The sequence below is a fragment of the Podarcis erhardii genome (assembly GCF_964252035.2).
Source record: "Podarcis erhardii genome assembly, chromosome: 1".
Classification (NCBI taxonomy): Eukaryota; Metazoa; Chordata; class Lepidosauria; order Squamata; family Lacertidae; genus Podarcis; species Podarcis erhardii.
In genome coordinates this window covers 1,753,842-1,766,260 of record NC_138497.1, presented here as the reverse complement: position 1 = coordinate 1,766,260, position 12,419 = coordinate 1,753,842, and the positions used below count along the sequence as shown (strand labels likewise).

At 54.3% G+C, this 12,419-nt stretch overlaps 1 protein-coding gene across 7 annotated transcripts in view; it reads right to left on the bottom strand.

The window, feature by feature from the left end:
• Positions 1 to 1,223: 1,223 nt before the first annotated feature.
• RGS3 (regulator of G protein signaling 3) overlaps positions 1,224 to 12,419 on the bottom strand; it is a 74,328-nt gene continuing 63,132 nt past the window's right edge. For 4 of the 7 annotated variants that reach the window (XM_081875798.1, XM_081875796.1, XM_081875799.1 and 1 more), the window contains 5 exons: positions 10,329 to 10,424; positions 6,346 to 6,447; positions 5,543 to 5,604; positions 4,382 to 4,548; positions 1,224 to 2,594 (listed from right to left, as the gene is read on the bottom strand). In XM_081875798.1, the coding sequence (XP_081731924.1) occupies positions 2,409 to 2,594; positions 4,382 to 4,548; positions 5,543 to 5,604; positions 6,346 to 6,447; positions 10,329 to 10,424 (613 nt within the window). In that variant the 3' untranslated portion in view covers positions 1,224 to 2,408. Of the gene's footprint in view, positions 2,595 to 4,381; positions 4,549 to 5,542; positions 5,605 to 6,345; positions 6,448 to 6,756; positions 6,899 to 8,055; positions 8,169 to 10,328; positions 10,425 to 12,419 lie in introns of those variants that run through there. The other 3 variants (XM_081875797.1, XM_081875802.1, XM_081875801.1) reach the window with 3 other exon arrangements.

The window sequence follows — 12,419 nt, the reverse complement described above, 5'->3', positions numbered from 1 at the left end:
TCCATCCCGTCTTTTCACCCGACCTACTTGCACTCCCCCCAACGTGTTACCCAAAGGTGGCATCATCCTTGGCCACTTTTTTGTTTTCTACCCAGACGCAGACCCTGAGGGAGAACTAAGTGCTCTGAGCGTCAGGAGCTGGAAAAGCTGAGATAGTGTTGGCAATTAGCGTGGCTCTAACTTTGCTGTAATTAAGGCCAGGGAGATCCTTCAGGGGCCTCATAAAATGTTCCTCTTAGGACGGAGCCCCATCTCGGGTCTCCTCCTGCCAAACCCAATGTGCACATTATGCAGAAGGAAAGAAAAGTGAAGCTCTTATTTGCTTAGTGGGCCTGTTGCTCACAGCAATCCCTAAAAATAACTCGGCCTTTTTTTTAAAGAAAAAAAATGCAGTTGGAGGAAATGGAAAATGAAATGAAATTTTCCCTGCACTTTGTCCAAACGAAGTGAGTGGCTGAGAACAGCTCTGAGATGCTCTTGCTGTTCTTTTGGAGAGAGCCAGAGAGGGGCCAATTGCTCAGTGGTAAAGAAAATGCCCCAGGCAGATAAGAGTTCAAATCCAGCTGCCCTCTTCAGCTTGAAGGCCCTCGGAGTGTAAGTAAGCCCCAAGCAGGGGCTCAAAGAAGGTCCCAGAGACCCCCCTCCATCTTTAGGAGTGGGGAAACCCTGGCCCACGGACCACTCTCGACATGCCATGGGTCCAGTTTGGCCTGTGAGACCATTTCCCCAAACCACGCCCCATCCATCACCAACCTCACCGGAAGATGTCAGTAGATGGGCAGGGCCCGATCCTGCCAGGTGCTGCTGTACAAGTGCATTCCCTGCAAGGCACGTGCTTGTGAAGGAGAACCCTCCCCACACCCCTTGGGTCAACTTTGACTGACCGGGGCAGGGAGAATGGAACAAAGTCTCACCACGAGGGCTTAGCGGGCTGGTTGGCAGCCTCAAGAGAGCTCTGCTCAGGACATCCTTTGCTGCAGATTTCCCCAGCGATCTTGACTGACAGCCACCAAGAGCCCTTCTGCACAGCTGAGATGAAGGCAGGCAGACAATGGTGCCGTTTCTCCAAAGCCTGTAGCCCAACCACATCCCTCCAGTCAGGGAAAGTGGAGACACCAATTTCTAAATTAAGAAGCCCATCCCAGATTGGTCTCTGACAAAGCCTTGCTTGGAAGGAAAGCCTTGGGAAAGCAGAGAAATAGGAAGGAAAAAAAGAACCTAAGGACTTTTATTCTCTCTTTATTTATCCTAAATAGCCATGACATTAAAAAAAAAGAAGTTGATGGGTTTTAAAACAACAGCACAACATTAACAGCTACCTGCAGAGATGGGCTTGAGTTGTAAACCAGGCCCTTGGCCAAGCGTCCATCCACCAGATTCCTCCAGAGAGGAGGCAGCCGGGACTTCCTGGACCAAAGCATGAGCAAGCGGGGGCCTCGCGCACACGCAGACACACATCCAGGCACACTCTCCCCTCTGGAGGCCCAACCAGCACAGTCACCATCCCATTCACACAGCACTCTTTCATCTCTGTGTGTTGACCGCAGAGGCCACAGTCTGCCCTCAGCCCTCTTCTTACAGATCTCTCAGCTGCCTGCAGGTACAGCAGATGTCGTCAGTCATCAGCATCGTCAGAGATGCTGGACACACTCAGAACTTAGGCACATTCGCTCCACCGCAAAGTTCCGGGAGACTGGGGGGCGGCGGCGAGAGAAGAGGCACATAAACGAAAACAGTAATAATAATATTAATAATATTGCACTTGAAGTAAAAAAAAACAAAAAAGCTCAACAGGCAGTTGAGCAGTGGTCATGCACACAACCTGTTGAGCATCCAGCTAGATGATTTCAATAAATAGGGGAACAGATGACAACTGGAAGCAGTAGGGGGCTGCTTGAGCATTCCTTGGGAGAAGGACGAGACAGAGGAAGAAGAGGAAGAGTTCTTTATCGAGAGCAGAGATGCCCAAGTGCCAAGGGCGATAATTCCCCCAAGTGCTGCCCAAGTCCCTTTGTCAGCAACTCTTTGGAAGGAGGATCCATCTTTGTCTGCCGCCCCACAAACTCCCTCTGGGTCCAGGCTCAGAAAGCGGCCCCTCTGCAACAGCCCCCGGGCGCAGCAGGGGGAGGGAAGACAGCTCTGAACTTCACAGTGGTCTGGTGGGACCCCCAGCCTCCAGCTCCTGGTCACCATGACGTCGTCGTACCGGAGAGACAAAGCAAGCTCCTGGGGTGGAAGAGAATGAGGAGGCAGAGCTGTCTGACCCCAGGGGTGGGGGGAAGCGCTCTTCCAGAAGGAAGCGGTGGCTTCTTTGTCCAGGCAGGCCTCCGACCAGAAAGGCAGCGGATCACATGTAAACATACACCTCCCAAAAACAAGTCTCCCCTCAGAAGCCGGCCAGGCCGCCTCTACAGCGGAGGGCTGGGCTTCTTCTGGTTGACGAGGTCCAAATACAACTCTGAGCGCAGGAAGCGAGGGTAGGGGTCCTTCTCCATCAGGGCGTAGATTCGCCTCTGGGCAAGGTCAAAGCTGCTCCGGGAGATGCTCTGCATATTGTCCTTGGTGTGCTCCCGGGTGTAGGAGTCCAGGTTGACCTACGAGAGCAGGAGGGAGGAAAGTCCCCGTTCAGTCACTGCAGCTCAGATACGATAGCAGGAGGGCAGATTCAGGAGAGAGAAAAGGAGCTGTTTCTAGAGGAAGGACTGTGAGGGGAGACTTTGTGCTGATCACTGTTGGGGGGGGGGGGGAGGCAAGTGGAAACAGCTGTGATCAGCACACAAAGTCTCTCTCCGCTCACAGTTCTTCCTGGCCAGGATGACTAGAAGAAGAGTTTGGATTTGATATCCCGCCTTTCACTCCCTTTCAGGAGTCTCAAAGCGGCTAACAATCTCCTTTCCCTTCCTCCCCCACAACAGACACTCTGTGAGGTGAGTGGGGCTGAGAGACTTCAGAGAAGTGTGACTAGCCCAAGGTCACCCAGCAGCTGCATGTGGAGGAGCGGGGAAGCGAACCCGGTTCCCCAGATTACGAGACTCTTAACCACTACATGGTCAGAAAGAAAAATTCTTCTGAACACCAGTTGCTGGAAACCACAGGAGGGGAGAGAGCTCTCGCGTTCAAATCCTGCTCAAGGGTTTCCCACAGAAAGATGCTGGACAGGATGGGTGCCCTTTGGCCTCATCCAGCAGGCTCCTATTATGTTAAGGGTGGTTGGTTGGTTGGTTGGAGAAATGGTCAAGGGGGGGGCAGCACAGCCCCCTGGGAAGCGTGGCTGATACACCTAGAGATCTTTTCCAGCAGCAAAAAGAGCTGGGATTTTCTTTTTAAAATAAGGCAGAGCAGCTGAGGCCAGAGTGCCCATGGCAGACAGTCTCTTCCCAATGCTGCCTGTTCCTGAAAGCTACAAATCCCTGTTCTGAACCTGCAGTGGGCAAAAGGCACGTCAAAGGCATCCCACTAATGCCTCTTGCCAGCTACTAGATCAGAGGCCAGCAACCTAAGGCCCATGGGCCGGAAGCGGCCCACAGAGGTCATCTGACCGGCCCCTGAGCCTCCCCCAAACCGAGCTGCCCGCTCATGCACTGCGCTAAACCAGCGCGGCACAGGGACTCGCTTCCGCAGTGCTGAAAATCACGTCTGTGCATGTGCAGATGCTGAAAATAGCAGGCGCGCATGTATCCAGCCCATAGAGGGATCTCTGTGGGACTGATCCGGCCCAGGCAAGATAAACCTTGCTGGCCCCTGTACTAGATCGTCTCCCCCTCTGCCAAGCAGCTGACCAGCCAGCAGACCTTCTCCTAGCAGTCATTACCTGCTCCATGGACTTAAACAGAAGCCATTCCCTTCTCCAAATGGAAACTCTGGCCAGGCTCTCCAACACAATCCCCGGGAATGTTCCCAAACTCTCTGCAGAGCATCCAGGACAGAGAAACCGGCATAAATTGGGAATTTTACCAAACTGGGCTGTAACAACTGGCCTTTCCCTGCTCACCTCAGAGCTGTTTCTCTAAGAGTCTTCACGGGCCCCTCAAAGGTGATAGCAAGTTTTTGGGGAGGAGAGAGTTTCTAGGCAGTTTCCTTGCACAAACCTAGACCTGAGTTGCTCCCCTCCAGCTGTAAACATTGCCCATATACAGGTTTCAGTTAAACACATGTCCATGTACCTTAGATCGGGTAGCCTAGTACTTTGGCGTTGTCTTAAGCCTGTTCATGAGCTGGACGCAAGATAAGCATTGAGCTGCAAAATCTCAAGGCTGAGTTTCAAAATCCTTCCTCCAGGTGTCCATTTCACCCCAGACCTTGGCACAGCCAACAGCAACAGGCCTTGGACTGCCAACCCCCCACCCCCCGGGCAACGGAAGCCAGCTAGCCACTCACTCACTTCTTTGCAGGACTGGGTTGCAATGTATTCCGCATAGATCTTCTTGGCTTTGGACACCATCTTGGACTGGGACTTGATCTTCTTGTAGTCCTCACATGCCTGCCAGAACTCCAGGTTCTCCTCACTGAACTCGGTGCGCAGGAAGGCACGGAAGGCGGCCAGACCATCTGGAGCGGGAGAAAGCAGCCTTGAGGGCCGGGGGGCAGGAGCCAGCAGCCTTCCCCTTCTGGCCCCTTCCTCTAAAGCAGGCATCCCCAAATTCGGTCCTCCAGATGTTTTGGGACTACAATTCCCATCATCCCTGACCACTGGTCCTGTTAGCTAGGGATGATGGGAGCTGTAGTCCCAAAAAATCTGGAGGGCTGGGTTTGGGGGTGCTTGCTCTTAAGGAAAGAGGGAAGGGCAATTCTTGGGATGCATAGCCAGAAGTGGTTTGCCTCTAAAGACCAGACATGCAGGGGATGAAGGCAAGGGCCAAAGGCACCTGGCTGGCACACAAATTACTGAACTCAATGGACCTTGGGTCTAAACCAGCAAGCCTCTTCTGAGGCGGCACAGCAGGCTAAACCAGGCCTGTCTCCCCCAGCAATGCATTTCAGGCACCAGAAGGGTAAAACGTGAAAGTCCTGTAGGTGCAACCATTTCCTAACGCCAAACAGCAGATCCAAAATCCAAGGATGGCACAGAGAAAAGTTCCCCACAAACTGCAACATGCCCAGCTTGGAAAAGAATCTCAGAGGGCAGAAACTGTCCAAAGCCTCTCTCTGGCCAAGACTGTGGGAGCATCGCTGCCAGCCAAGAGAAGGAGATCATGCGTCAGACGAGCCGGTGGGCTCTGCCTCTGTGCCAGGCAACAAAGAGCTGGGCAGCTGGGGGTAGAGCAATCTGGGGGTGAAAGCAGCCAATGGGGAGGGGAGGAGCATCACCCTCAGAGTTACACAAACACGCACACACCCTGCCAAGTCTTGGATGCTGTTATCTCCACAGTGCTTTTAAAAAGTCAGAGAGAAAGGGAGGATACCACTGAATTGCAGGTACCACTTAAAAACAAGATTTTGCACATATCTGAGAGTCACAGATGTTTCAGGAGTTTGGGTTCTGTGTCTCTGAAGCTTAAGTGATTCTCAAAAGCTAGAAACGGCAAAATTCCTCCTGCCTTACATTTATGCTGAAGCAGTTTTTCCAGGGCCTCTCCCCACTTGACAGCTTCTTCAGGAGTTGGCCTGAGGAGAAGGAGAAAATGAGGGGAGGAGTCACAAGGCAGGAAAGAGAAGCTGCAAGGCAGGGAAAAGGGAAACCCCTTCCCCCAGAGGATTAAGCCCCCCCCCCAAAAAAACTTGAGTAAATTAATTTTTTAAGGCAAATGCTGCTTGATTAACATACATGAAAGTAGCTTGCATTTTGATTCTGCCCAACTAAACAACACCCCCCCATTCCCAAAACACAGATGTTGCTGAATTTCCTTTTACTATACTGTAATAGCCAACATTCATTTTTCAAGATGCAGCCTTCCAATCCACCTAATGGATTTCAAAAAGCAAGGCCAAAACCTGCATTGTCTGAAAATCCTACGCACGCTTTAGAAAAGATTTCTCGCAAAGAAAAATTGGGAAATACAGATTTTTGCATTGGTTCAAAATGTGTTTAAGCACCAATCATGTTGTGTGTGCAGGGATGCCCATCACTTCTCTCTCAGACCCTCTCCAGTTTAAAGATGCTGGAAATCCACCCAGGATATGACTGCTACAAATGGAGGAGCAGGATTGGGTCAGAAGAGGAGAGAAAGCTCCAGGAACGTTTTCCAGCTGGGACCTCAAGTGCAGCTTCTGCTCTTGGTGGGTGAAGTTCTGCGCTGGGAAGAGAAACTCAGAGACCATGTCCCAGCCTGGCTTAACCTCTGCGGATCTGGGACCCACCCGGAGACACCTCAAGCCTATTCTCACCTAGCACCCCCCCTTCCTTACTTGAGGGTCTTGAGGGCTTTGTCCGCCTTGCAGGTTGGAGGGCCTCCAGGAGACTCGTTCCGCCTTCGGAAGATCCCCAGCCGGGTCTTCATGTCTTTGGCCCTGGAGATGCAAAGCAGAAGTTAGCGAGTTAGCGAGGCTGCGGGGAAGCAAAGGAACAAGCCCCGCAATCGAGGGTCGCTTTCCAATCCAGCCCGTCTTCTCTCCTTTGTCCTCAAGGGCAGGGAGGAGGGGTCCGGGCGCCCTGCTAAGGAACAACGCCGCAAACCCCGACAAGGAATCCAACCCTCCGCAGTCTTCCGAGCGAGCACACCGCCCTCCGCGTAAGCTCAGAGGCTTCCCAGCCGGGGCCAAGAGTGCCCCTGAGCACGCACAAAGGGCGCAGCCGCCGCCGAAGGGTGTCCCACGTACTCCTTCAAGGTGTGCCTCCGCTGCAGGCTGAGCGTGCCGCCGCCTCTTCCCCGGGAGCCCCGCAGGATCTCCGCGTGGAGCTCCACCGCCTGGGCCGCCTCGCGGGAGAAGGGCATGGCCGGGCGCTCCGGGGGACGCCAGCAGCCGGAGCGCACAGCCCGAGCACAGCCGCGTCTGCAGCTGGCCGGCCGGCCCCCCAGCCCCTCGGAAGGGGAGCGGCTGCACGTGCGAGGGCCGCCCAAGGGATCCTATTTCGGGCCGGGGCGGGGCGAGGCTATTTATAGAGCTCCTGGCGCGCCGAGGGTTAAACGGGGGGAGGAAGGCAGGGAAATGTCAATCAAGGGAAGGTCGCGGTTTCCTTGGCGACCTTTGTGCCCTCTTCACGGGGGGAGCGGAGAGGCTGGGACCCCCGCAGCCCAGAGCCTTCCCAAAGCCTGCTCTCTCGTTTCTTTACGGGCCAGATCCACACTACACGCTCGAAGCATCCCCCGTGCGCGATCCCGGTGGGAGCTGCAGTTTGGCCCCCTTTCCAGCACCCATAACAAGGGACAGCCGCAAGAAGGGCAGCCCTGTGCCTTAAAGGCGCCTTGGAGAAGCTCAGAAAGGGCAGGACGGACGTGCCCTTTCCCCGCAGACTCCGGGACGGAACCGCGCCTTCCCTACCCCGAATGGATTCGGTGGGCAGCCGGCGTTGGTCGCCCTTCGCCCCGATTGGTTCGCGGGGAGGTTAACGACCGTAGGGGCAAGGAAAAGGGTAGCCCACCCTCCCCGGGGCAGCTTTCTCGCAAGAAGCACCATCCCTTTTTGGCCTCCCATCCAACCTGAATTTACCTCCACGTGCATGAATGCCCACCCTCACAAACAAGGGTCACATGGGGCGCCCTTGAGACGCAGCGGATGTACAGATTAAGCGTCCTAGCCGCACCTCCCCGGGGCAGCTTTCCTTAATTGAAAGGGAACCCCCCCCCCCCCAATTTTATTGATTGATTGCTAGCTGATCTCCCCACGTCCTTTCCAGACCCGGGTCTTTTCGAGAGGTGGGGCCGGGGGGCTCGCCTCATCCCCAAAACTGGTTTCAAGAGTCCAGCTCTGAGGATTTGCGCCCAGGCCACCCATTGCCCCCAGCTCCCTTTTCAGTGACTGGAATGCCAGCGAGCCACCAACGTGGGGGATCGGTGAGAGCGCTCCTGAGCAAGAGCAGAGTGCAGATTTAGAAGGGCGTCCTGTTTCAAAATAATATTTCCCGGTACTTTTAAAATAAAGCCGCGAGGAAGCCGCGTCTCCTGGTGCCTCCCTCACCTCTCCAGGTACCATTCGGCGACCCCCCGCGCGGAGGGATGCATCTGGAGGCGCGGAGACCTCGAAGGCAGCTGAAGCCCCCCGCCCTTGCCCTCCCCGGACCCTCGGGCGGAGAAAGGGGCGCCGGATCCTCCCCTCCGCCGCGTCTCCACTAGGGCGCCGACAGCGACACCCCGCGGCGGCGCCTCGCAACGACGCTGCCCCACGCTCGAGCATGCGCAGCGGGACTCCTGAAGCCCTCCCCGTGCCCACCCCTTGCCCGCATCTGCAGAGGAGGAGGAGGAGGAGGAGGGGCTGATTTAGATGTCCCGCCCCACTTCTTAAGGGCAAGAGTGTAAGGCGGCCCTCAAGCAGTCCTGGGTTCAGATCCCCTCTTTGGGCTAGAAGACCCCAGTTGCCGTCTTTGTCCGTTTTATCTCTCGCATAAAAATGAAACAAATGAGAGATGGCAGCAACGGATGAGCAGCAACCCAGGGCTGATCAGTGGCGTAGCGTGGGGGGTGCAGGGGGGGCCGGCCGCACCGGCCGCAACATCTGGGTGGGGGGCGCGCTCGCACTTGCAGCTCTCTGCCCCCTGCTAAAATCCACGGGTTAGGGGGCGCAAATTACTTGCCTTGCCCCGGGTGCTGACCACCCACGCTACGCCACTGGGGCTGATTACTCAAGAGTAGCACCCAGGAACAAAGATTGTGCTTCAGTTACGATTCCTGCATTGCAGCGGGTTGGGCTAGATGACCCCTCCGAACTCTACAATTCTTAGATTGCATGAAGAGGATGTGGCCGGCCAGGAGAGGGGAAATCCCCACACGGACCCAGAGGATGCCTGTCTGCCTTGCCCATCTCTCCCCTTTGGGGAACGTGTGCAGTGCCTTTGCGCTAAGCAGAGCTCTTCCTTCTGTTAGGGGGCAGAGTACTTCTGAGCATGTGGCGTGTGCCCTCTCGGGACAGAGATGAAGCAGCTTCTTTGGAAAGAGGAGGCGCAACAGGCTCATGCTGGAATTAGGAAGGGGCCCGAGGGAGTCACGTTCATCAGTTTCAATGAGTCTCCTCTGAGTAGACACTGATGCTCTGAATACGGCCAGGTGTGGTTTCAGGCAAAATGCATAGAGGAGTGGGGGTCTACCGGCTGAAGCTCTGTGGTTCAGAGACATAAATGCTGCACTGGGTGGCAGCAGCAGCAGCAAAGGCCCATCCTGCTCCCATGCCCTGTTTTGGGAAAGGGGGGGGGGGTCTGGCTGTTGTCCATGGTGACAGGTGGGATGCCAGCCAGGATGGACCCACTTGGGCTTGATTTAACTGCCCGCCTTTTAGCCACACCTGTGTATGAACCCTCCATGTTCAGAGGCAGTCTTCCTCAACTGTGTCAGGCCCTGGCGAGGGCAGCTAGGGCAGGCCTGGGGTACTTATGGCCTTCCTGCCAGGGCAAGGTCCTGAGCCCCCTTTTCGTGAGGCCTTTTAGCATTTGCTGAGGACACCCCGTTCCCTAAGGAAGTAAAGAAGTGGTAAATGCACCAAGACCCACCCACTCCTTTCCTAGGTTTACATTCTCCTGGTCCAGCAGCGGGCAAGGGGGTGGAGTTCAGGGAGGCCAGCTGGCCCTTCTCCAGACTTTGCACACAGGCTGCCCAGCACCCAGGGTCTCATTCTGTACCAGGCTACATGAAGCAGGCGTGGGGACTGGTGTGGATGGCCTGCAAACCACCTCCTCTGTGGCTGCTGCGGCTGGCAGAAGCAGCCCCCACGCAAGGGGCTTCAGAGCACGAGCAGAGCACTTTTCCTTCAGGAGCGAGCAAGCAAGCAAGCAAGCCCCATCCATGAACATGCAATTGGCCCTGGAAAATGTGAGGAATAATCGGAGGATACCTTGAGCTTACAGAAAGTGACCCCATCCCACCCCAACTCCATGGAAAGGAACAGTAAAAGAAATAACCGTTAGCACCTGACTCCCCAATAACTAGAGAGCCCACCACAGCTTGGGATCTGGGTTTCCAGGGTCACAGCCATATCATGTATTGAAAGCATTCTTATTAACACCCCCACACCACACACAAAGAATCCTGGGCATTGTAGTGTGCTAAGGTTCTCCTAACAACTCTTGGCACCCTTATCAAACTACAGTTCCCAGGAATCTTCACGCAGGGGTGTGTGTCTGTTTCAAGTGGCAGATGAGGGCTTTACCTGCCTGGTGTGGGGCCTCCCCAACTCCAGGCAGGGACTCTGGGTCTGGCCTCAGCCCCCTCCCAAGATGGGTTCCCTCCCCTCCCTCGACTTACAGGTTCCTGTTTGTCTTCTTGCAGGCCCCTCGAGAAGAAACTCCTCGGTTCAGGGCCCAGTCGGGGTCCAGCAGGTGCCCATGTTGCTGCTGCTGCAGGGGAGAGAAGCAGAGGGATGAGATGGGACGGGGTGGGGGGGTAAGCAGAAGCCCCTGGGGAGTGAGATGCCCCTTGAAGGCAGGCTGCAGCTGAGGGGAGCCACCCTTTCCTGGAATCCTTCTGCCACCTCCAAAGACCAAGGGCTGAGCCCTGAACCCCTTGCCATGGGGTATCCCTGCTCCCTGCTCTGTTCCTCCTCTTCCTGCTTCTCTAACAATAACCACAACACAAGAACCAAATCACCGCAAGCTTTTCTTTGAAATGGTCTCCTCCCTTAATTTCTCTCCCGTTTATAAAGCACAGCAAGTCCTTTTACTCAAAGGAAATGAAATTCTTGCTAATTGCTCACTTAGAAAGAGCACCATTTTAAAATAGGGCATTTATTTTGCTGCATTTATGCTCCTGCTGTTCTGCAATCATTTCCTGCAACACCCCTCCCTCCACGTTTTATGGCTGCGGCAGAAGTTGTGACAATGTACAAAATGTACAAAATGCAATAGAAACAGAAGCTTTTCTGGATGAATTAAACATTTCCCCCCCCCCAAAAAATCAACACCTTTCAGCTCCAATAAGTAGCAGTAACCAAAAGCACCATTCACTGAATATACTGAAATAGGAGGCAGCCCAATTCTGTACTATTAATTTTTTCATTTATTATTTATACCCCGCCCATCTGGCTGGGTATGAGTTCATCTCAGAAGCAAGCCCCACTGTATCCAACACTGGGTTGTAACCTGGGAAGAATATAAATCCTCACTTTTTGCACGCTCAGCTCAGGAGGATCATTTGCTGAGGAATTTCTCTCTCTTGGTCACTTGCCTCCCTCCCCCCATCCTTCGCTTTCCGCTCACCCGTGGGAATGGGCTCCCCAGCCAAGGAGCCTGAGGGTCCCGCAGCTTCCTTCCCCTGCTAGGTGAGGCTTCCGGAGATTATTGGCCTGGCTGTCTCCCTCCCTGGCAGAGACACTCCAAGAGGCAGCCTGCCCCAAAGACATTTCCTCCCATTGTTGGAAGGGGAGAAAGGGAGAGACTCTGCTTAGGCAGGCGGGGGCAGCTGAGCACTTGGGGGCCCATCTGCCAGTGGTCACAGAAAGGGGGCAAGCCCTCGCCAGCTCAGGGGGAGCTTCCAACCAGGCTGTGCACTGTGCACACTCCCATTTGCTCTGCTTTGGGAAGCTGCGTGCAAACTGCAGTCCATTATCTGCCCTGCGCATCTATGTGTTGTTCCCCAACCCACACACTACCCAGTTTAAATCCAAACTGAGAAGAATGACTTAGCAGTGGCTGTAGACATATTAGTGGCTTCAAATGCGGCCGGGTCCTTCTTTTTATCTAGTCAGTTTCAGAATTGTGCAGAATTGTACACACACAGACAGACAGAGAAAGAGAGAGAGAGAACTCCAGCCATTCATGTAAACCAGCTGGGGGAGAAGGGACAAAGAAAACAATGGAGCAAGTTTGCTTTCTGCTGCTCTGGTGGGTACAATGGGCTCTATTTACACAAAAGGAGAGTCCGACTAAACATGAGGAATAGCTTTCTGACAGTAAGAGCCATTTGACAGTGGAACGGTCTGCCTTGGGAGGCTGTGACATGCAGGCAGGTATTTGGTTGCCTGCACACTTGCACCTTAAAAGAAAAGAGAAAAAAAAGGATGTGGACTTGCAAAACAAACTTCCAGCAAAGCCAGCATTTAATGCATATTCCACAGTGGGCAAAGCAGTCCCTTTTTATGTCTGAAACATAGCTTTTTCAATCTACCAGGTTTGCACAAATGAGCAGGTGAAAAAATGAAATATATGCCTGTGTGTGTGTATGCCTTGCCCACAGCCCCATTGGCAGCCGCTGAGGAGCAACTTACAAAGAGGGCAAGGAACAGCCAGGCTGGAAGAGGCACCTCTGAGCCCTTTCTGAGACAGACAGACAGAGGGAATGGGAGGCCCTGCTCTGTGTCAGGAGCTTCCAGACTGAGTAACTGAAAATTGGTCGCTTCAC